Below are 22,837 nucleotides of genomic sequence, written 5' to 3'. Positions count from 1 at the left end.
AACTTATAGTTGGCCATCAGATCACCCCCGAGCCTGCGCTTTTCCAGGCTAAAGAGCCCCATGGCTCTCAGCCTGTCATCATACGGTCTGTTTTCCTGACCTCTGATCGTGCGCGTGGCTCTCCTCTGGACTCTCTCAAGCTTCTCCACATCCTTTTTGAATTGTGGAGCCCAAAACTGGATGCAGTACTCCAGCTGCGGTCTCACCAAGGCCAAGTACAAGGGGAAAATGACATCCTGGGATTTGCTTGAGAAGCATTTATGGATGCAAGCCACTGTTTTGGTTGCTTTACTAGCTGCAGCATCACATTGACAGCTCATGTTTATCTTGTGGTCAATGATGACCCCGAAGTCTTTTTATTCTGTAGTGCTAGTCAACACTACTGAGCCTATAAGGAAGCTGCAGGTTTTTCCTCCCAAGGTGGAGAACCTTGCATTTTTCAGCATTAAATACCATCAGATTCTTGTCCACACATTTGCCGAACCTATCAAGGTCTTCCTGGATTGCCCTCCTGTCTTCAGGTGTGGATGCTTTTCCCCAAAGTTTGGTGTCATAGGCGAACTTGGCCAGTCCACTTCTGATTCTGATGTCCACATCATTAATGAAGATGTTGAACAATATGGGTCCAAGGACAGAGCCTTGGGGGACCCCACTAGTCACAGGGCACCATGATGATTGATTTCCATCAATTACCACCCTCTGGGTCCGACCATGGAGCCAGTTCCCCAGCCAGTGGATCGTGGTGGACCGGAGGCCACAATTGGCCAGTTTTGCCAAGAGTTGATCAGGGGATACCAGATCAAAGGCTTTTTTGAAGTCAAGATATATGACATCAATCTCCTGTCCATTGTCCAGGTGATACGTCACCTGGTCGTAAAAGGAAATAAGATTGTGTGAACAAGTCTAGTTATGGCACTGTCTATTTGTGAACGAGTCCGGTTATAGCACTGTCTATTCTCGTCCAGTTACCAACCTCCGGCCGGAAGTGTGTTGTTCCCAGAGCGGCATACGCCAGAACTTCCTGCCACGACTTGGATGGTTCCTATGTTCAGTGATTCTTTCTAGCATGCGACGGGCCAGAAATGAGACTTTCCCATCATCTCAGAGGGGTGGTCCTTGACGGCTCCTTCCTCCCCTACACCCTCACCTGGGCCTCCGTGTCAGTTCACCGTTAGTCTCTCAACCCTCCCCTTTTCCTTAGGGCGAGAGTGCAGGCCAATGTCTTAGATACACGAGTCCCCAAAATCACCCTGTCCAGGGTTACACTCAGTTCCACTCGCGGGCACCAAATCCCGACTTCCTATGGTCCGCTGGCCCGCGTAGAATTCTTCAAAGTCTGTATGCCGGGAACTCCTTTTGTTCCCCTGAGAGTCCTCCCCTCTCTGGGCAATCCGTTCCCTTGCACGCGTATACTGGGGTTGCACTAGCCGCCCTAAAGGCTAAGCTGCCTGCCGTGACAATCCCGCTGTGGTAAGGCGGCTCCGGCCACCGCGGCCTCCACCACCAACTTCAGGGCCTACAGTCCCCGTCATCTCGCCCCTTCCGGGGCCTTACCCTTGCCCCAGAACACACGGGACGGCCGCATGTCGGTGCGTCTCCCCCGCGCTGAGCTTCTGCCGGCGGTCTGCTCCTGCACCAGCACTTCTGGTCCCCTGCTCCTTGGTTCCGGGATGGCCTTTAAGCCCGCCAGCTTTTCTTCGCACCTGAAACAGGTGATTAAGTGCCCTGCCTCCCGGGGCTGCTGGCAGACAGTTGCAGCGGCGCCTTCCGCCCCACGGGTCTCGGAGCTTGTCCGCTTTGCCTCCCGGGGTCGTGGGCGGACGGTAGCTGCAGAGCCTTCCACCCCACGGGTCTCGGGGCTTGCCTGCCCCACCGCACTCGCACACTTCCCACCCCTCAAGACGTCAACAGGCACTCTTCCTATTCGTACTCCTTCCGTTAGCTGCTCCTCCTGCTCTCTCACTTCTTCCCCTTCACAACGGGACAAAAAGTCCAGAACCGTGTTCGTTCTACCCAGTCGGTAGATTACCTTAAAGCGATACGGCTGAAGGGCTAACGTCCAGCACATTATGCGCGCATTACCGGTTTTAGCCATGTGTAGCCATCTAAGTGGAGCATGGTCCGTTATGAGGGTCAACTCCCGACCCAGGAGATAATATCGAAAATATTCGACGCCCCATCTAATGGCTAAACACTCTCTCTCAACGGTGGAGTACCTGGTCTCCTGATCGCTCAGCTTGCAACTGGCATACGTGACTGGATGCTCCTCCCCGTCCACCGCCTGAGACAGTACCGCTCCCAGGGCGTACGCTGATGCGTCAGTCTGTAGAGTGAAGGGAATGGTAAAGTTGGGGGTATGCAGGACCACATCCTGGCATAGAGCCCTTTTTACCTTTTCAAAGGCTGCCCACCGCTCCTCCGTCCATTCAGTTATTCCAGTCCAACGGCCCTTGGTAGTTTCCGTCAAGGGTGCCGCTACCTCCACAAATTAAGGAATAAAACGCCTGTAATAACTGGCTAGCCCTAGGAATGCTCTCATCTGTCTCTTGGTTGCTGGAGCCTGATAGTTCTTGATTGTCGCCACCTTGTCCACTAATGGCCGAACCCAGCCCTGCCCCACTAAGAAACCTAGATATTTGGTTTCTTGCTTTCCCAGTGCGCACTTCTTGGGATTAGCCATCAGGCCTATTTGTCTCAATTCGGACAGCACTGCCTTGAGGGCTCGCAAGTGCTGCTCCCAAGTGTCTGTATAGACTATGATGTCATCTATATAGGCCGCCACATACTCCTGGTAGGGCACCAGCACCCCGTCCATTAATCTCTGGAAGGTGGCTGCCGCCCCATTCAGCCCGAAAGGCATTCTCTTAAATTCAAATAGCCCCCACAGCGTACCAAAGGCGGTTTTGATTTGATCCTCTTTTCGGAGGGGAATCTGCCAGTAGCCCTTGGATAAATCCAGTGTCGAGATGACTTTGGCCTGCCCTATGCATTCCACCAACTCATTTATGTGGGGCATCGGGAATGCATCAAACTGAGTCAGCTCGTTCAGTTTCCTGAAATCTATGCACAGTCTCAGGCCCCCATCGGGCTTGTCCACTGTCACAATTGGGCTGTGCCAGGGACTCCGGGAGGGTGTTATGATCCCCTGTTTCAGCATCATTCTAATCTCCTCCTTTACTAATGGGCATTTATGATACGGGATTCGTCACCACCTTTCTCGGGCTATCTGCCCCTCTTTGGTGACAATTCGGTGTTCTACGCCTCTTGCCTTTCCCGGTTGTTCCGAGAAGACATCACGGAACTCTTGGACCAATTCCATCAGCTGCTGTCTCTGCAACCTCCCAAGTTGCTTCCCCATGGGTACTATTTCTGGTCCACAGTCCCTACCTGGACCTTTTATCCTCTGACCTGTTCCCCCCTCTGCCTCCAACTCGGGAGAGATCACGAGCCCCTCAGGTTCCCGCCACTCTTTAAGTAGGTTAATGTGGAACACTTGCCGCCCTCGCCTAGCTCCAGGGCGCAGAACTTTGTAATCGACCTGCCCTAACCTCCTCATGACTGTGACTGGCCCTTGCCACTGTGTTGAGAACTTGCTAGTCGATTCGGGTAGCAGCATTAGTACTTTCTGCCCTATACTTAACTCCCACGCCTGCGCCTTACTGTCATAATGTCTCTTTTGTCTCGCCTGTGCCTGCCTTAAGTTGGCCAGCGTGATGTCTTGGATCACCTGAAGCTGGTCCCTTAGTTCCCGGACATACTCCATTGTCCTTTCCCTGGGCTCAGGTGCTGCTGCCCACCCTTCCCGCTTTACGTCCAACAGGCTACATGGCTGATGTCCAAATGTTAGCTCAAACGGTGAGAAGCCTAAGGAGGCTTGCGGGGCATCCCTCACCGCGAATAAAAGGGGTGCGATCATCATATTCCATTTTCGGGGTTCTGCTTGCGTGCATCGCCTCAACATTCCCTTCAGCGTCCCATTAAATCATTCAACCAACCCATTGGCTGGACTCGATGATCTCCCGAGGTCCCTTCCAGCCCTAATGTCTATGAAATGTCTATGAAATTGGTCTGTGGGTGGTACACTGCTGTCTGAAGGTGCTTAATGCACAGTGGTTTACAAAATGCCTTCATAACCGCGGACATAAAATTGGACCCCTGATCAGTCACTATTTCTCATGGGATCCCAAACTTGGATACCCAACACATTAGTGCGTCAGCTATCTTATTGGCAGTCACCACCCTCAACGGGATGGCCTCCGGAAACCTGGTGGTGTAATCTATCAACACCAGGATGAACTGATGCCCTGCTACACTCTTTGGCAATGGTCCCACTATATCTAACGCTATGCGGGAAAATGCCTCCCGCACCAGGGGCATGGGTTGAAGCGGTGCCTTCCGAGGCTTGTGGGAGCTTACTTTCTGGCACGCTTCACAAGCACGGCAATACTTGTCCAAATCCTCATAAAGGTGAGGCCAGAAACACCAGTGGGTCAACCACACCTCCGTTTTATCCCTCCCCAGGTGCCCTCCAAAGGGGTGCTTGTGGGCCAGCCATAGGAGCTGTTCCCGAAAGGAGCACGGGATTATCAAATGCACTACCTCTTCTCCTTCGCGCCTCCCCCATACCACCCTGTAAAGTAAACCATGTTTTACCCGGCCTGGGGAGCCTACCTGAGGGTCGTCTTCCAGGGCATCCACCTCCCAGAAGGCGCACAGCTCCAGGTCTGCCTCCTGTTCCCCTCCAAAACTGCTCCGCCTGGGTCACCTCATCAATCGGCAAGTCATCAGTCTCCTGGGCTCTTTCACCTACTAGGCCTCTGGTTTTGTTCTTGTGCCTTCTCCTTGGCACCAGGATATCAAAGATCTCCGGCCAATCGCGGCCCAGGATCATTGGATATAATATTTCTTCTTTCAACCCGACTGGGAGTCTTCTCCGGACCTTTCCTATCCGGACTGTCACACAGCGATGTTCAACATAACCCCTTTCCTTATGAAGGCACACCATACTGACTCCCTCACATCGGGGGGCTCGTTCCCACCGGATAAGTAAGGGTTTAACTATGGATTGGGCACAGCCAGTGTCTACCACTGCCGAAATAGGTGTGCCTTCCACCCAAGCTTGCACCCTAGGTAAGGGTTGGATATGGGCCAGACTAAAGCTGCCTACCCCACAGTCCATTGCTTCTGCCTCCGGCAAGATTTCTGGTGCTGGGCGGTTATCTTGCTGGTACTTGTCTCTAGGGGAACTCTCTCGCATCTCCTGGGGCAGTTTCGAGCGAAATGTCCTGTCCTTCCACACGTAAAGCAGGAGGGTCCCAGTACACTCGCTTTCCTATTTCCTCTACTTTCTCCCGCCCGCCTGGGTGTGGTATCTGTCCCTTTCATCCCTTTAGCTCTGCGCTGATCTCCCTGAGCTGCATCAAATTGTTCAGCCCACTGGAGGGCCTCTTGGGAGGAGGCAGGGCAGTGGCACCTTACCCACTTCTGGGTTTCCTCCTCTAGGTCGTTAATAAACTGTTCCATAAGGATTTGGTCCACTATCTGCTCTTTGGAGGCAACTTCAGGCCTCAGTCATCTGGCTAACAAGTCCACCAGGGTCTGCCACAAAATCCGGGGGAACTTTACATCGCTAGCCTTTCTCGCCCTAAAGGCCTGCCTACGCCTCTCCAGGGTGATGTCTAGCTGGCAGAGTATCTCCCCCTTTACCTTATCGTAGTTCATCACATCCACTCTAGACATGGCTCTGTAGGCAGCCTGCGCTTGCCCGATTAGCAAGGTGCCCAACTGTCCTGCCCATTTTGCCTTCTCAACCCCTGCTGCCAAGGCCGCTCTCTCGAAGATCTCCAGGAAGGCCTCTGGGTCGTCCTCCTGCGTCATCTTCGGCATCCGCCGCTCCACATAATCCCTAGGAGTCCTTGCCTGCTGCTGCATCAGATGCTCCTGCAGGGTAGTCTGTCACATCGATTGTTGTTGTTGTTGCTGCAATATCAGCACCATCATATTCATTAACTGGTGCATGGGTTCCATTGCCTGCCCGCTTGCCTGGTGCTCCATCGTTATAATAAACTGCCCTCGGGATGGCCGCTGCCGAGTTCCCGGCCAATGCACCAAAATGTGAGGAAGTCTGGTTATGGCACTGTCTATTTATGAATGAGTCTGATTATAGCACTGTCTATTCTCATCCGGTTACCAACCTTCGGCCGGAAGTGTGCCAGTCCCAGAGCGGCGTATGCTAGAACTGCCTGCCACGACTTGGATGGTTCCTATGTTCAGTGATTCTTTCTAGTGTGCGCCGGGCCAGAAACGAGACTTTCCCATCATCTCAGAGGGGTGGTCCTTGAGGGCTCCTTCCTCCCCTACACCCTCACCCGGGCCTCCGTGTCAGTTCACCGTTAGTCTCTCAACCCTCCCCTTTTCCTTAGGGCGAGAGTGCAGGCCAACGCCTTAGATACACAAGTCCCCAAAAATCACCCTGTCCAGGGTTACACTCAGTTCCACTCATGGGCACCAAATCCCGGCTTCCTATGGTCCGCCGGACCGCGTAGAATTCTTCAAAGTCTGTATCCTGGGAACTCCTTTTGTTCCCCTGAGAGTCCTCCCCTCTCTGGGCAATCCCTTCCCTTGCACGGGTATGCTGGGGTTGCCACTAGCCGCCCTAAAGGCTAAGCTGCCTGCTGTGACAATCCCGCTGTGGTAAGGCGGCTCCGGCCACCGCGGCCTCCACCACCAACTTCAGGGCCTACAGCCCCCATCATCTTGCCCCTTCCAGGGCCTTACCCTTGCCCCAGAACATACGGGATGGCCGCATGCGGTGCGTCTCCCCCGCGCTGAGTTTCTGCCGGCGGTCTGCTCCTGCACCGGCACTTCTGGTCCCCTGCTCCTTGGTTCCGGGATGGCCTTTAAGCCCGCCGGCTTTTCTTTGCACTTGAAACAGGTGAGTAAGTGCCCTGCCTCCCGGGGCTGCTGGCAGCCAGTTGCAGCAGCACCTTCCGCCCCACGGGTCTCGGAGCTTGTCCACCTCGCCTCCCGGGGTCATGGGCGGACAGTAGCTGCGGAGCCTTCTGCCCCGCAGGTCTCGGGGCTTGCCTGCCCCGCTGCACTCGCACAGATTGGTCAAGCAAGACCTACCTGCAACAAACCCATGCTGGCTGTCCCTCAGGATATTGGTGTCAGCTAGTCCATTAAGGATGGCCTCTTTAATAAACTTTTCTAAGATCTTCCCAGGGATAGAAGTCAGGCTGATGGGCCTATAGTTTGCCAGATCCACTTTCCTCCCTTTCTTGAAGATAGGCACCACTTTGGCCTTCTTCCAGTCTTCAGGCAGTACACCAGAGTGCCAGGAGTTCTTAAAGATCTGTGCCAGAGGCTGGGCTATGACGCTCGCGAGCTCCTTGAGTACTCTGGGGTGTAGATTGTCAGGGCCAGCTGACTTGAAGGTGTCCAGCCTCTCAAGGTGTTCCTTCACAAGGTCAGCATTAATGGAGGGCAGGGGATCTCCATCACCTGGACCTCCCTGTCCCGTAGTGGGCATGGGCATCCCATGGGACTGATGAAAGACTAACGCAAAGTACCCATTTAATAGGTTGGCTTTTTTCCTGGGCGTCAGTTGTCAGCTGTCCCATCTGGTTCAGCAGGGGTCCATTGCTGCCCTTGCTTTTCCTCCGCCTCTCCATATATCTGAAAAAGGAGTTTTTGTTGTCCTTGATGCTCGAAGCTAGTTGGAGTTCAGTTGCAGCTTTGGCTTTCCTGGTTTGCTCCCTGCAGGACCGGACCAGTGCAGAATATTCCTCCTTGGAGGTGAATCCCATCCTCCATCCTTTGTAGACCTTTCTTTTTAGCCTCAGGAAGTATACTGGATCCCTGGAGAGCCAGAGGGGCTGCTGTGCCCTCTTGCTGCCTTTCCTCCGAGATGGAAAAGACTTAGCTTGTGCATTGAGGATCACTCCCTTAAGGAGCAACCACTCTTCCTGAACTCCCCTCCCCATGGGGTCGTGGTCCCTTAGGGCCTCACTGACAAGCCTCCTGAGCTTGTCAAAGTCAGCTTTCCTGAAGTCAAGGACTTCTGTGTTGCTGACTGACTTGCCAGCTTTATGGCAGATGGTGAAGGTGATCAGGTCATGGTCACTGTCACCCAGCTTCCCATCGACCACTAGGTCACCAATTAAGTCACCCCCAGTAGCCAGTACCAGGTTGAGCAGTGCTTTACCTCTCATTGGCCCGTGGACTTCTTGAGTCGGGTAGAGGTCATCCATGCACAAGAGGAAGCTTTGCGACTGCTCGGCTTTTGCTGAGTGATTCTCCCACAAGATGTCCGGGTAAATGAAGTCACCCATGACAACCATGGTCCTGGAGCCAGTTCTGGAGTGAACTCCTGGTCAAGCTCTTGACTTTGGGTAAGGAGTCTGTAGGAGACTCCCACCATGGTGTCCCCTGTGCCATGTTCCCCACAGATTTTAACACAGAGGGTCTCCAGTCATCCACCCTGGTCACTAATATCAGCTTGCAGGGACATGTAGCTTTCCTTAACACAGAGAGCTATGCCTCCACCCCTTTTATCTACTTGATCTCTCCTGTACAGGCTATAGCTGTCTATGCCCAATTCTCCAGCTGTTTGATCATTTCCCCCAGCTCTCAGATCATTTCCCCAGCTCTTCCCAGGGGGCATAGCCCCCAATCTATGCACAGGGTTTCAGGAGGCTGTTGCTGCAGGCTGGGGCCAGCCCATGCCGAGCAGACTGCAATGCTGCTGCTGACCCTAGCCTGCAGTGGCAGCCTGTTGAAACCTGGTGTGCCAATCTGGGGGCCTGTGCCCCCAGGAGGAGCCAGGGGAGTGATCAGAGCTGGGGAATCAAATCAGGGGCGGGGAAACTGAACCGAGGGCTAAGCAATCCCTGCTGCACGACCTGGCTCTGCAGGGAGCAGAGATCCACACCAGGGTCTCCTCCCGCCTCTGCCTGCACTATGCAGACTCACATCTCTGCTCCCTGTGGAGCCAGGTCACATGGTAAGGACCGGCACTTCCATCTCGCATGACCTGGCTTTGCAGGAAGCACAGATCTGTGCTGGGGTCTCCTCACCACCACTGCCCTCCCCACGCAGCTCCACATCACTGGGGCAGTGCAGGTGGGTAGGAGCAGTGAGGAGAACCCCAGTGTGGATCTTTACTCCCTGTGGAGCTTGGTAGTATGGCAGGGATCAGCAAGCTTGCTTGCTGCTCTATGCTGCTTCCCTGCCCCGTGTCCTGGTGTGACAGGGATCAGAGATCTGCGCAGGGGTCTTCTCACCTGCACAGAGGACAGTGGCCCTCCCCCTGCCCCAGACAAGCCACCCATGGCTCCATCCTGCCACTCAGTAGGGTCCTGCAGTTCCCAGCCCCAAGCCCTGGCTGGCTGGGTAGGGCTGTGCAAAACTTCTCTTGCAGCCCATTCAAAACAGATTTGGAGGAGATTCAGAAGAGCCGAATCTCTGAAACAGAGTCAACCGAAATGAAACAGTGATCCAAACCACTGAAATGAATCACTGTCCTCCAAAATGACCAAATCCAAAACCTAATCGAAACACAGCCATTTTGCACAGCCCTAAAGACCATTACTGGTAAAATGACACAACGATTGTCTCAGCAGTAAATAAAGATGAGTGTATGTTTATTTTAAAGACCAGAGAGGCCAATGGCCATCTGGGCACTTCCGAATAATATGAATCTTAAGAGAACCAGGTTTATGTTCATACCCCTAGGGACAAGGGCCATCATTGATACAAGATGTGGGGATAAGTTTGAAAGCCTCTAACTTAGTAGAGGATTTAAGGATGATGCTGGAAACTAAGCCTGTGCGAGTTGGCAGTGATCTGATCTGGCTTCAGATCTGGCCGCTTCGGATGGCCACGATCCGATCCGGAGCTCGGAGCCACCTCTGAGATCTGGCCATAAGGTGTAAGAGGGAATTAATGAAATATCTATAACTTTATTGTTTCTTGTCCAATTTGGATGAAACTTGCAGAGATGGTAGCCTCTTCCGAGAGCATAAAACCTGCAAAGTTTCAAGAATATTGGTGCACGGGTTTGGGGGAAACTGTACCCCAAAAGCTTGAAAGCCAGACTCATGTTACGGCTGTGTGTTACAACACAGTGGGGTCAAAACTTCAGGGGTGGTAGCCCTTACTAAGACCACAAAGTTTGCAAAGTTTCAAGGAGATCAGTGCAGGGGCTTGGGGGAACTGCACCCCAAGCTGTGGACAAGCAAAACCTGTGCCATGGGTGACCCGGTGTGTGTTCATGCGCAGCGGGGTGACAGCTGCAGGGGTGGTGGCCTCTGCTGTGACATTTGCCAGCTGTGGAGGAGATCGATGCAGGGGGCTCTGGGGCCCTGCACCCCTAGCTGCTGACAGGCAAAACTGGTGCCAAGACTGTATCTGTCCTGGGGCAGTTGATTGTCTGTCTTGAGTCCTTCCTCTCCTTAGCCTGGTTTTCTTGGTGCTAATTGATGCTCATTAAGTCATTATGAAGTAACGGAGGTCTTGTGCATTGAGCTGGTCCCTGAGCCCCTGGTCCCTGAGTGAATCAGGATTGATTGACTGGTAACTGGTAACACAGCAGCTTAGCAGCCAGGCCTGCAGCAGTGTCTCCTCTCCCGCCCCAAGACACAGACACAGTCAGTCCCACAGCACCCATGGCACCAGTTTTGCTTGTCCGCAGCTTGAGGGGCAGTTCCCCACAAACCCCTGCACCAATCTCCTTGAAACTTGGCTGGCTTTGTGGCCTCAGTAAGAGCTACCGCTCCTGCAGTTTTCACCACACTATGTTGTGATTCCTTAGACCTGACATGAGTTTTGCTTTAAAAAATTTGGGGTGCTGTTCCCCCCAAGCCCATATACTGATCTTTTTGAAACCTGGCAGACTTCATCCTCTCTGTAGCATCTATGATCCCTGAAAATTTCAGAGAAAAAATAACGAAGTTATAGTATTTTATTGTTTCCCCATTATATCTTATGGCCAGATCTCCGAGGTGGCTCCGAGGCACTTCGGGAAGCTGAACGAGGCGGTGCTTCAACCCAGACCCCAAAGTGTCTGAAGCTTCTCCGGATCTGAAGCTCTGTCCGAAGCCTCGCACAGCCCTAGTGAAAACTAACTGCACTGGAGTTCCCAGCAGGCAAACATTATCCATGGACAAATGAAGAGATATGAAACATAGCTAGAGAAATGATGACCCTTCAGTATGCAACATGAGCACAATCTTTATTGGATCCTAGGTTCACCCTTCAATAGAAGTGAAGAATTAGATGGGATTCTGAGAAGAGTTATGAATATATTTGAGTCTGGGAAGTGTGAAGTGAGAGATTAGAGGACCTGAATGATGAAAGCCTATCAGAAAGAAAGTTATGTGGAGATTTTATCATGGTCTAAACATAGAGGAATCTAGTTGTGGAGTGGATTTGTCAGAGCAAAGGGTTTTCAGTCTAGCTCTTGCGCTGTGAATAACTGGTTGTATTCAGGAATCATGGTGTGAGATCACTGCGGTTCTCATTGCTCCTATAGCCCTTATCCTGTAGGAGTACACAAGTGTGAGGTAAATGCTCAGACAGAGAGGTAGGAAACAGGGAGAGGAACTTGCCTAGCATACTCATGGACCTTGTATATCCTCTCAGTTTCCTTTAATGCTCTTGTGCTGTTTGCTCTATAGTCCACATGTGGATGAATCTCAAATTCAAATTGAAGCTAATGGCACAGGCACATAGCCCAGTAAACAATCCTTCAGTAATGCAAGTGGTAGTCACTATAAAATTTTACTTCCATCCATGGTGAGCCCAGCAGGCCATTTTGAATGAAGCAGAAGTGGTAAGATTAAATGCAGAAAATCTAAACCAAAAAAAGCATATGGCACAGTGCCTGTTCAGGAGAAACCAGAGAGGAACATAGAGAGTAAAGGTGGCAGATGCAACCCATTGGCAAGAGGCACTCTCTCACCAAGATCAAAGGACTGCCTCCCTGTCGTATCTATAGAGGAAAAGAACCAAGACAGCAGCCCCTTCATCATCTTGAAACCTCATTTCTCAGGCTAGGCTTTCTGCTACTCTTGAGATTAAACTATACTTTATTTTGAAGAGAAATTTACCTCCCAGCACTCAACACCTGTTGCAGGTGTAACAGGGAAGATCTTCCAGCTACCCAGCAGACTCAGGCAGTTGTGGAGTCCCAGCTTATATGAAGGGCACTGCCCCACAGGGATCCCATTTGAGATGGGAGAATATTGGGGATCCTCCCAGGAGTGGGGAAGGTGGAACTCCTGCCTCCTGACAGGGAGAGAGGAGATGGGTGAGAGGAGCAAACAATGCCAATAGTCCTGAACCATGACACTGAGGGATATTTAGTCAGATCTACACAGACTTTGCCTTTGCGATTGTTCTCTTCAGTGCCCCATGCACGTCCTTGTTCCTCAGGCTGTAGATCAGGGGGTTCAGCAAGGGAGTCACCGTGCCATAGAACACAGAAATGAATTTGTCCTGATCTGAGGCAGATTTGGTCTGCGGCCTCAGATATACGGACATGGCCGTGCCATAGAATATGCTGACCACAGCCAGGTGGGAGCTGCAGGTGGAAAAGGCTTTGATCCTCCCCTGGGCCGACTGGATACGCAGCACAGCCACGCCAATGCGTGCATATGTTGCCAAGATGAAGACAAAGGGCACCACAAGAAGCAGTGGACCAGAGATCCACATGATAATCTCACTGTCGCTGGTATCAGAACACACCAGTTTGAGAAGGGCTTGCAGTTCACACGTGAAATGGTTGATGACATTGTGTCCACATAGGTGTTTTTGTGGTGTCCCTACTCCGATAAGAACTGGGATAAAGGTGATGGTCCAGGAGGCTGCTGCCAACTTCACACAGACCTTTCCACTCATGATGACAGTGTAGTGCAGTGGGATGCAGATGGCCACAAAGCGATCATAGGCCATGACAGCCAAGAGCAGGCACTCAGTCATGGCTAAGTAAAGGGAAATGTAACTTTGGACCAAACACCTCTTGTAGGAGATGGTAGCTTTCTCTCTAAAGCAATTTACCAGAACCGGGGGGGCAGAGCTGGTAGAGTAGCAGATGTCAAGGAAGGAAAGGTTGCTGAGGAAGAAGTACATGGGGGTGTGGAGCTGAGGGTCAAGCCAAATTAGTACCAAAATGAAGCTGTTCCCCGCAAAAGTCACCATGTAGACAATCAGCACAAAAAAGAAGAATGGGACCTGTGCCTGGGGATACTGGGAGAGTCCCAGCAGGATGAACTCTGTCACCAGCGTCTCGTTGTGTCCTTCCATGGTGTTTTCAAGGCTCAGATGCTGTGGAGAGGCATGAAAAAACAAAGGAAATGAATGTTGTTAAATGGGAAACATCTGAATTTACCAATAAGGAACTGATTCATTGTATTCAAGAAGGGACAGCAGAGGTCCTAGGTTTTGTGTGGTCCTTAGGACTCCTTGCTGTTGTGTGCTTCACATGACAGTTTGGGGTAGCTTTTGCACTAGTGTCTCACAAGTTCAAATTAAGCAGTATGTGAGAGAGACGACCACAATGGGAGAGCTTAGGAACTTCAGATGGAATGGTAATTCAGGCATGTTGGGTCCCTCTTGCACAGGTTACCAGCAGTAAATGTTGTTAGAGTGGTTCTACTCCAAGTCCTCATGCAAACCCTGCCAACTGCCTTGGGAGAGCTACTGAACCATGTTGGACACTGTGCAATGCAGAGACACTGGTGTGTTAGCTGGCATATACGGTAATTTGCTATGGAAGCTATAACTTCATGAAAATAATTAATATTATTGAGGTCTTTTGTAAACACAGATTTCTAGTACAATACATTTATGGGAAATGTTTTTGAATAAGATATTTCTCCATACCTCACTGAAATATTTATCAAGATTTTTAAGTACTGAGGCTCTGATATACTATCACAAATTCAGGTATTTGTCGAAAAAAAATTGAAAGAGATTTTTGGCCAAATATGTTCATAATACTCTTAGTAGTATTTAGTTAAATATATGAAAAAGAAATGCCACCCAACATGTGAGGAAGCAAAGTGATTATATCAGGAATTTTGATAATTTTATAAATTTATTTGTAATACAAAGTCCGTTTTTCAATCAGAAAACATTAAATTAAAGAATTTCAAGCATCCCTACCACATCCTTGTGACGGGAGGCAAAGCCTGCTGTGCAACAGGAGTTTGCAAGACATTGTGGAGTGGGGCCAGAGTAGTGTGGTGAGTGTGCTGTAAGGAATCTGGCAAGTGCACAGTACTAGGATCAAAGGAGAGGTTTTAAGGCAGACTACAGACTAGCAGACCAGCCACTCCCCAGCAGTGTTATCATCACGTGAGAGATTTGGAAAACCTAGAGGGTCTGTTAGCAGACCAGCCAGGTCTACCAAGAGTAGATTGATAGCTGCCCAAGTACTATCACCCCTGAAGGAAGAGCTACAGGACAGTTAGAGGAATAGAAGTCCCACATATGGGGCAGAATACATACCTGCGCCACTGTGCCCCTTTTAGGGTTGAACAGTCAGGAAAGGTCCTGCCATTTTCACAGTTCTCTTGAGTTACTTGGTCAATATGAGCCTAGTGAAAAGTTCACAACTCACCCTGTAAAATAGGGTGTTTATAGCCCTCAGGAAAAATTAATGTGAACTTGTTGGGTTAAAGCAAAAAAGTAAAACACTTGGGAAGATGCCCAGGGTCTATGAAAATGGAACCACTACTCGTAGCCCACCTGGACATGAGAGCTCCATATCAGCTTCATGTCCCACAAGTGTCCCTTCCCCAGACTTCCTCGGACTCTGCCCAGTTCAGGGCTTTGGCTTTATGTCTGGAAGTTCAGGCCATTTCCACCATCCCATACACATTCCCAGTAGAAAATATGGCATTTGTCATTTTTTCCCCCAGGCTGGACATATAAAACTTGATGTTATCTCTCAAAAAGCCCATTTGTAGGAAAAGAAAAATTATTAGAATTCTGTTTTCACTTAGGGGGTCTTATCTCTAAGCTCCCAAAACATATGATTTAAAATGAACTGAGGTCATTCAGCTGTTAAAGAAGAAATGGTTCTGGTCTGACCCCTCTACACCCTGTTGTACACAGGAATCTGGAAATGCCTGCTCCCCTGCAGATTATGCTGGCTAGAAACAGAGTGCAGACCAAAAAAGCTTATGCCAGGCATATCGAACAAAACCCAACTCAGTCTTAGCATCCTTTTCTGTCCCTAACCACTGCAGGATGGACACAGAGCGAACAGACCTGATCAGTGGAATTCAGCATAGGTATCTCCTGGAATCATAAGGTGGATCTGGGAAACGCCTCCATGGAGCACCAGGGTCTACTGCATAGGAGAAAAAGTCATGGGAACTGCATGTTCTGCTGCCCCAGAAGGTCCAGAGTGAGGTTGTCAAGTGAAAGCCTGATGGAAGATTGCATGTGGATTTGGATAGGTCTGGGTCTCAGGGAATGTCTCTTGTCACAGGGAATGTCTCTTGTCATGGCAGAGAGTCTGGAATCCAGTATGATATAGGAGTAGCCTGAGGTTAGGAACACCAGAGACTGAAATTGCTCCCCTCACCTGTCAGTGTCATTCTGGACAGCCCTGTGTGCAGGGGCCAGGAGCAAGGCAAGGATCTATACAGTGCAAGCTGTGTATGCAGCACTCTTCAGTGCTGCATTAAGTAGGCATGGAAAGAGTCTGTTCTTCACAGATGCTTTCTGTGAGGGTATCAAACCCAATGCAGTCACCTCCCCTGTAGGATTTCCAGGTACAAGAGATGCAGGAGCAAACTGTCTAGATGAGTCTCTGAAGTGGCCTATGCAAAGTTTTATCTCCGGAGTAGAAATCCTACTGTTTGCCTAGAAAACTTTACAAGTTACCTGGCAGAAACAGTGGCTCTGCTGTGTCACGGTGCTCAGCCTCTGTTTTTAGAGTGCACGCCCCAGGGATATAATGAATCTTCCAAGCCTCCAAGCCCATCCTGTTCCTTCTGCACTGTGTGAGGCTGCTTCAGCCTGACTCCTAGCACAGGCTACTAATTGCACCTCTGGGAATCAGGCCCTCAGATTAGACTGAGCAGCCTGAGTATCAGTAACTCTATTAGCCCTCCAGAAACAGACCCCAAGTTAGTGAATGACAGGAATCAATTATGTAAGTCAGAGAAATTTTCTTACCTTAGAATCAGTGAGTGTTATCCAGCGCCAAGCGAGTAATGACTCAGACATGCTGTCCAACAGAGCAATTGACCACCCAAGTTAGAGGAAAAGTCCAACCTGTCTGTGGAGTGAATGAGACATACAGAAAGCTCATGCAGTCACCATATGCTCATCAAATTGTGTACATGAACTTGGCAATGATTGCTTAGAATTCATGGTGAGTCTCCAATTTGCTTAGCTCTGAATACCTAGTAGGCTGCATTCAGTGAAGCTAAGCTTGGTTTATCTCATTTTCTGTCATCTGTCTCAGCTAAATTCTCAAATGCCACATTTGTCATTTCAGCTTGCTTTAAATCTCTTCAGTAAGATATGCAAGGGAGTTTAAATTCTGGGCAGAGGTGTTGAGTACATGGAGGCCTGAGGGCCCTTGCCCCACTCGGGAAAAGGGCTATCACCTGAAATGTGTAAAACTTTCTGTGTCCATCATCTTAGGTGCCCCCTACCCTCCCACCCCCCCAGCAAAAATAAAAGTCAGCGCTTATGTTTCTTGGCATTGTGTTTCCAGAATTCTCATGCCATATCAAGGAAACATCTGGGCATGGGAGAGGGGCATTTAGTTCCACAAGTGAGCTGTGATGGAAAGAAGAACCAAGTTGTGGTTCAAGTGGAAAATTTAAATGAAAAACCCACATTAAGTGTTTCTCAAGGACCCATTTTTCTGAAGTTGCAATATCAATGACTGAGATTCACTGCAATCTTTACACAACCTGCCTAAGAATCAACTTTCACTCCTCCCTCCTTACAGCCACCTACCCTCACTCCTTTAGTAGCTTCAGCACCTACCACCAGATCCCAGATCCTACCTACTAACCCACCTGCTTCAGGTCCAAATTCTCTCCTCATGGCCCCCATCCTCCTTCTCCCAGCTCAGCTCAAGCTCTGGTGCTTTTCACAACACATCCAGCTCCAGATCCCCACTCCATGGGATAAGATCCTCCCTTACATGTGTTGTAGTCAGGCCTTGGAAGTTATCAGGTTGGAAGTGTAAGGACCAGGTCATGAACTCTCTGACCTAATGATTAGGCCACTGGGGAAAGGCAAGAGTCAAACCGCAGGTTGAATCAGGGGGGCAGGAATTAGAGGCAAAGATGACAGATCCAAAGGGAAATCCAGGGCCGGAGTCCAAATCACAGGCCAAGTCAAAGTTCAGGAGTTGAAGGTCCAAGAGTAGAGGCTCAGAGAAGCTCCCAGAACAGAGCTTCAGAAGAAGTGCTGGTTGGCCAGCAGTCTACCACTACAGGTGGAACTACATGGAGAGCCTGCTCTTCCCAGCAGTCAATCAGGAAGCCCTCACAGTGCCCACCTGGTTCACTAGCTAGGGTAGGGCTGCCAGTCAGGGCCCTGGACAGGTATGGCCAACTATGCAATTAGCCCAGGCTGGGCTGCCTGTTAGGTCCCCTGACAGACCATGGATGTTGCAGAACTATGGAGTTAAAGCCAAAATTAGGGTGGGCAAGCAGATAGCCATAGCAGGCTGGGGCAGGAACCCAAGGATCAAGCATTTTGCAGGAGCCTCCTCAAATGGCCATGGATTGCCTCACTGCTTCTTGTGCTTCTCCCTGACATAAATAGGGTAGTGATTGATCAGGTTTTGTTGGGATGGAGCCTGGTATGCTTTGACAAGGACAACGAAGTTGTACAACAAAGGCATCTGCAGCTGTGTGGCAGGCCTGGTAAAGAAGGTACTTCAGGAAGAACCAATGAGTTTTGTTTTCTCCATTTATCTCCACCATCTTCCTGATTGAAATATGCCAATCTGACCCAAGCCCTTTTCTGTCATCACAGTTGCATGCATACTTTTTGCCTGTTCTCAGACTGTAAGTAAAGGCTTGTCTAAGAGTTGACCCCAACTGGGCCCAGCTCAAGGATTTTTATACAGGTAGATTTCCAATATTTGTTCCCAACCAGGGCTATCATCCAGTGAAGCCCAATTTCTACTCACAGGAGTCATTCCAGGCAATTCTGTAAAAGTCGGCTCAGCAGTAATGATTTCATTGCCTGCAGAGCCAAACCCTGGGCTGGCTAGTGCCTCCAACACAGTGAGAGGGGTTTGATTGTCAAGAAAACCCCACTGTCCTGGGTGCCTGTGGATTCTTGATGCCATTTGGGAAGCATAAAGACCCTATACACTCTTAGGAGAGAGCTACCCCTAGGGTTCTTTGGACAATTTGCAGTGATAGCAGTAAAGAAGTGCCCACAGACCTAACCAAGATCCTGGCCCATGAGTCTGGATGATGCAGAGACCCAAAGAAAGAAAAAGACCCTGTCCCATAAAGATCTCTATCTGAGGAATAACACAGGAAAGGAAAAAGAAAAGGTGGGTGGCAGAGCTTGGAGAGAACCACTAGAAAAATTACTCTGCAGGGTGGGGTACACAGGTTTAGTCACTAGTGTCCCTGCATTGCTTGGAGTTCCATGAAATGGGCAATAACTCCTGAGCACCCAAGGCTGTGCAAAGATGATGCTCTGTTTCAGCAGGCATCAGGGTAAATAATGAATTCCCTTCCCCCTAAAAACCTTATCTGCAAACAGGAAATCATCCTTCATGCTAGTGTTTCTAGTGGGCTTACAATGGTATTGGGAGAAAATATAAGACCATTTCTTGTTAAATAACACAATAGGCTGAGCTGTAAGTAAAAATGTGAGGGATAGATGCCATTTTAAAGCCCAGAGAGTCCAATGGGCACATTTTAATGGCACAAATTTTAAGAAAACCAAGTTTCATTGATATTGCTAGGAACACAGGCCATTGGTCATACAAGATCGGGGGATAAGTCTGTAAGGTGTCAACTCAGTAAGGGACCTATGTATGATTGTGGAAAACAACTGCACTTAGAGCTCCCACCAGTAACTAAAAGGGTAAACCTTATCTTTGGATACACAGAGGTAAATATCAAACCTATCACCTGGACAAGGGAGAGGAGATTGATGTCATATATCTTGACTCCAAAAAAGCCTTTGATCTGGTATCCCATGATCACCTCTTGGCAAAACTGGCTAACTGTGGCCTTGACCCCACCACAATCCACTGGCTGGGGAATTGGCTTCGCAGTAGGACCCAGAGGGCGGTGGTTGATGGAAGTCAATCGTCGTGGTGTCATGTGACCAGTGGGGTCTCTCAAGGCTCTGTCCTAGGGCCTATACTATTTAACATTTTCATTAATGATGTAGACATTGGTGTCAGAAGTGAACTGGCCAAGTTCGCCGACAACACCAAACTCTGGGGTAAAGCATCCACACCCAAGGACAGGAGGGCAATCCAGGAAGACCTTGAGAGGCCCAGGAAATAGGCAGATGAGAACCTGATGGTGTTTAACACTGAAAAATGCAAGGTTCTCCATGTTGGGAGGGAAAACCTACAGCATCCTTATAGGCTCAGCAGTGCTACGCTGGCTAGCACTACAGAAGAAAGAGACTTGGGGGTCATCACTGACCACAGGGTGAACATGAGCCTGCAATGTGATGCTGCGGCTAGTAAAGCGACCAAAACGCTGGCTTGCATCCATAGATGCTTCTCAAGCAAATCCCACAATGTCATTCTTCCCTTGTACTTGGCCTTGGTGAGGCCGCAGCTGGAGTACTGCGTCCAGTTTTGGGCTCCACAATTCAAAAAGGATGTGGAGAAGCTTGAGAGGGTGCAGAGGAGAGCCATGTGCACAATCAGAGGTCAGGAAAACAGACCTTATGATGACAGGCTGAGAGCCATGGGGCTCTTCAGCCTGGATAAGTGCAGGCACAGTGGGGACCTGATGGCCACCTATAAGTTTATCAGGGGTTTTCACCAGGATCTGGGGAAATGTCTGTTCTCCAGAGCACCCCAAGGGATGACAAGGTCAAATGGTCACAAACTCCTCCATGACTGTTTCAGGCTGGACATAAGGAAGAACTTCTTTACTGTCCGAGCCCCCAAGGTTTGGAACAGCCTGCCACTGGAGGTGGTTCAAGCACCTACATTGAACACCTTCAAGAGACAATTGGATGCTTATCTTGCTGGGATCCTATGATCCCTGCTGACTTCCTGCCCCTGGGGCAGGGGGCTGGACTCGATGATCTTCCAAGGTCCCTTCTAGCCCTAATGTTGATGAATCTATAAATCTATGAAAAACACCACCAGGGAGGTGGTGACCCTTCAGTATGCAGCACCAGCACAATATGGGATCCTATGCTCACCTATGAATAAAGACTCTTGTCCAATTACGACAGGGTTCACAGAAGATATATGGAATTATTTAAGTCTGGGAAGTGAGCAGTGAGAGATTAAAGGAGTTGGATTACTAAAGTCCAAAGAAAAGGTTAAGGGGTGATTTCATCATGATGTAGATCTGGACTTATCTAGATGAGGAGCAGATCTGTGAAAGCAGAGGACTTTTCAGTCCAGCTGTTATGCTGTTATTGGTTTTATTCAGGAATCATGGTGTGAGATCTCTATGGTTGTTATGGCTTCTATCACCTTTAACATCTAGGAGCATACAAGTGTGAGGTAAATGCTTAGAGAGGTAGTATGCCTGGAGAGAGTGTTGCTTGGCATAGCTAAGACTTTTATGTGTCATCTTCAATTTTTGAGTGTAACAAACCCATGCTGGCTATCCCTCAGGATGTTGGTGTCAGTCAGTCCATTAAGGATGGCCTCTCTAATAAACTTTTCTAAGACCTTCCCTGGGATAGAGGTCAGGCTGATAGGCCTGTAATTTGCCAGATCCATGCCAGCTAAGACTTTTACGTGTCATCTCCAATTTTTGACTGTAATTGTGCTGTTTGATTTATGAGCTAAATGTGGACCAGTGGCCAGTTAAAACACAGCTTAACAGGACATGCATATAGCCCAGGTAGCAATCCTTCAGTAATGCAGATGGTTGTGGCTTTGAAGTTTATTTCCACCCATGGTGATCTTAGCAGGCCAGCTTGAGTGAAGCGTGGGTGCTGAGATCCAAAGGGGTAGAAGTACAACAAAAAAATTGTGGAAAACTGCTTGCTCTGAAGAAAAGCAGGAAGCTGGAAATAAAGAGCTCCTAAGGTGAAGTGTTCAGCCAGACTCAGAAGAGAAACCCAGCCTTTTTGATCTATAAAGAAGAACAAGGAGCCTGAATCCTTTTCATTGTTACAATCCCATTTTCCCCAGGCCTTTCTTTCTGCCAGTCTTGAGGTTAAACAATACTTTGGATTGAAAAGCAGTTTGAGCCCCAACATTCAACATTTTTCACAGGTCTAACCACAGGGAAGAACTTCAGGCTGCCAAGCAGACTCAGAGTAGCAGAGGAACCCCAGCTTGTGCCAAGGCTGTGACACCTGGCCTATGACTGGGAGGATATTGGGAATCTACTCTGGGGTGGTGAAGGTGCAAGGTCTTTTACATAAAAGGTACAGAGGAGATGAAATAGAAAGGGATGACATGTCACAATGGCCCTGAACAATAACACAGAGGTACATTTAAGCAGTTCTATACAGACTTTGCCTTTGCAATTGTTGTGTTCAGCACTCCCTGCACATCCTTGTCCCTCAGGCTGTAGATCAAGGGTTTCAGCATGGGGTAAGAGCACCATAGAATACAGCCATTACCTTGTCTTGGTCTGAACTAGAGTTGGGCTGAGACCTCAGGTACATGAACATGGCCATTCCATAAAATACACTGACCATAGCCAGATGGGATCTGCAGGTGAAGGAGGCTTTGTTTCTGCACTGGGCTGAGTGGATGCACAGCATAGTCAGATCAATTCATACCTATGTTCCCAAGATGAAGAAAAAGCTCACCACAAGGACCAAGAGGCTGGTGATGAGTGTGTCTATCTGACTGGAGTGGGTATCAGAACACACCAGTTTGAGAAATGCTTGAGGGTTATATGTGAAATGGTTGATGACACTGCGGCAAAAGCACCTGTGTGGGCACATCACTACTTGGATAAGAGTCAGGAGTAAGGGACTGGTCCAGGAAATGTGCTTCTTAGTGTCACAGACAAACTAAGAACAGTATCCAATGGCTGGAGGTTGATCTTCAAAGTAGAAGAAACACAATTCCCTATCACTGGAGGAAAAGAGCACTGAAATGTATTCCCCAGACACCTCATGGATGCTCTGTGACTGCAATCCTCTAAATCGAACTAGGAAGTGGCAGTAACTTTGCTTCTGCCTTGCACTGAGCAGATACATAGCACAGCCAAGCTGATGAACATGTCATTGGGATAAAGATGAAGGGTGTTATAAGGACCGACTGGCCTGAGACCCAGATATATATCCATATTTTTAGTTATGTAAGTTCGATCCTATAAAAGCATTGCTGGTAAAATTTGCTGATAAAATGGCACAATAATTGGTGAAGCTATAAATAAAAGTGGGAAAACAGTTTTAAAGATCATACAGAATCCAATGGTAAGTAGGGAATATTTAAATTATATGAATTTTAATAGAACCAAATTAATGTACAAATCTATAGGAACAGAAGTGGTGGATAGGCAAGAAGGGGCAATAAATTCTGGAGAGGGGGAAAGTTGGGAACCTGCCCTGCAGCAGGGAAGGTACTGTGGCTGTCATCTGAAAGCGATCACTGAGATGAACTAGAGTGGGGTGAAGGTACCAGTAGCCCTGACCCATGATGTTTAGATATGTTTAA

At 49.2% G+C, this 22,837-nt stretch overlaps 1 protein-coding gene across 1 annotated transcript; it reads right to left on the bottom strand.

Annotated features, from left to right (window-relative positions):
- Positions 1-12,372: 12,372 nt before the first annotated feature.
- LOC149863936 (olfactory receptor 13H1-like) lies at positions 12,373-13,305 on the bottom strand. Its single transcript, XM_090049740.1, has one exon. It carries the CDS (start codon positions 13,303-13,305, stop codon positions 12,373-12,375), a length of 933 nt encoding a protein of 310 aa, XP_089905866.1.
- Positions 13,306-22,837: the final 9,532 nt, after the last annotated feature.

This window comes from Crocodylus siamensis, chromosome 5 (genome assembly GCF_052110815.1).
Source record: "Crocodylus siamensis isolate JL-2025a chromosome 5, ASM5211081v1, whole genome shotgun sequence".
In the NCBI taxonomy this organism is placed as follows: Eukaryota; Metazoa; Chordata; order Crocodylia; family Crocodylidae; genus Crocodylus; species Crocodylus siamensis.
Note: the sequence above shows the minus strand (reverse complement) of the source record. Positions and strands in the feature narration are given on the sequence as shown.

Coding starts and splice junctions, on each gene's coding strand:
- LOC149863936 (XM_090049740.1), bottom strand. CDS start 13,305: ATGGAAGGACACAACGAGACGCTGGTGACAGAGTTCATCCTGCTGGGA.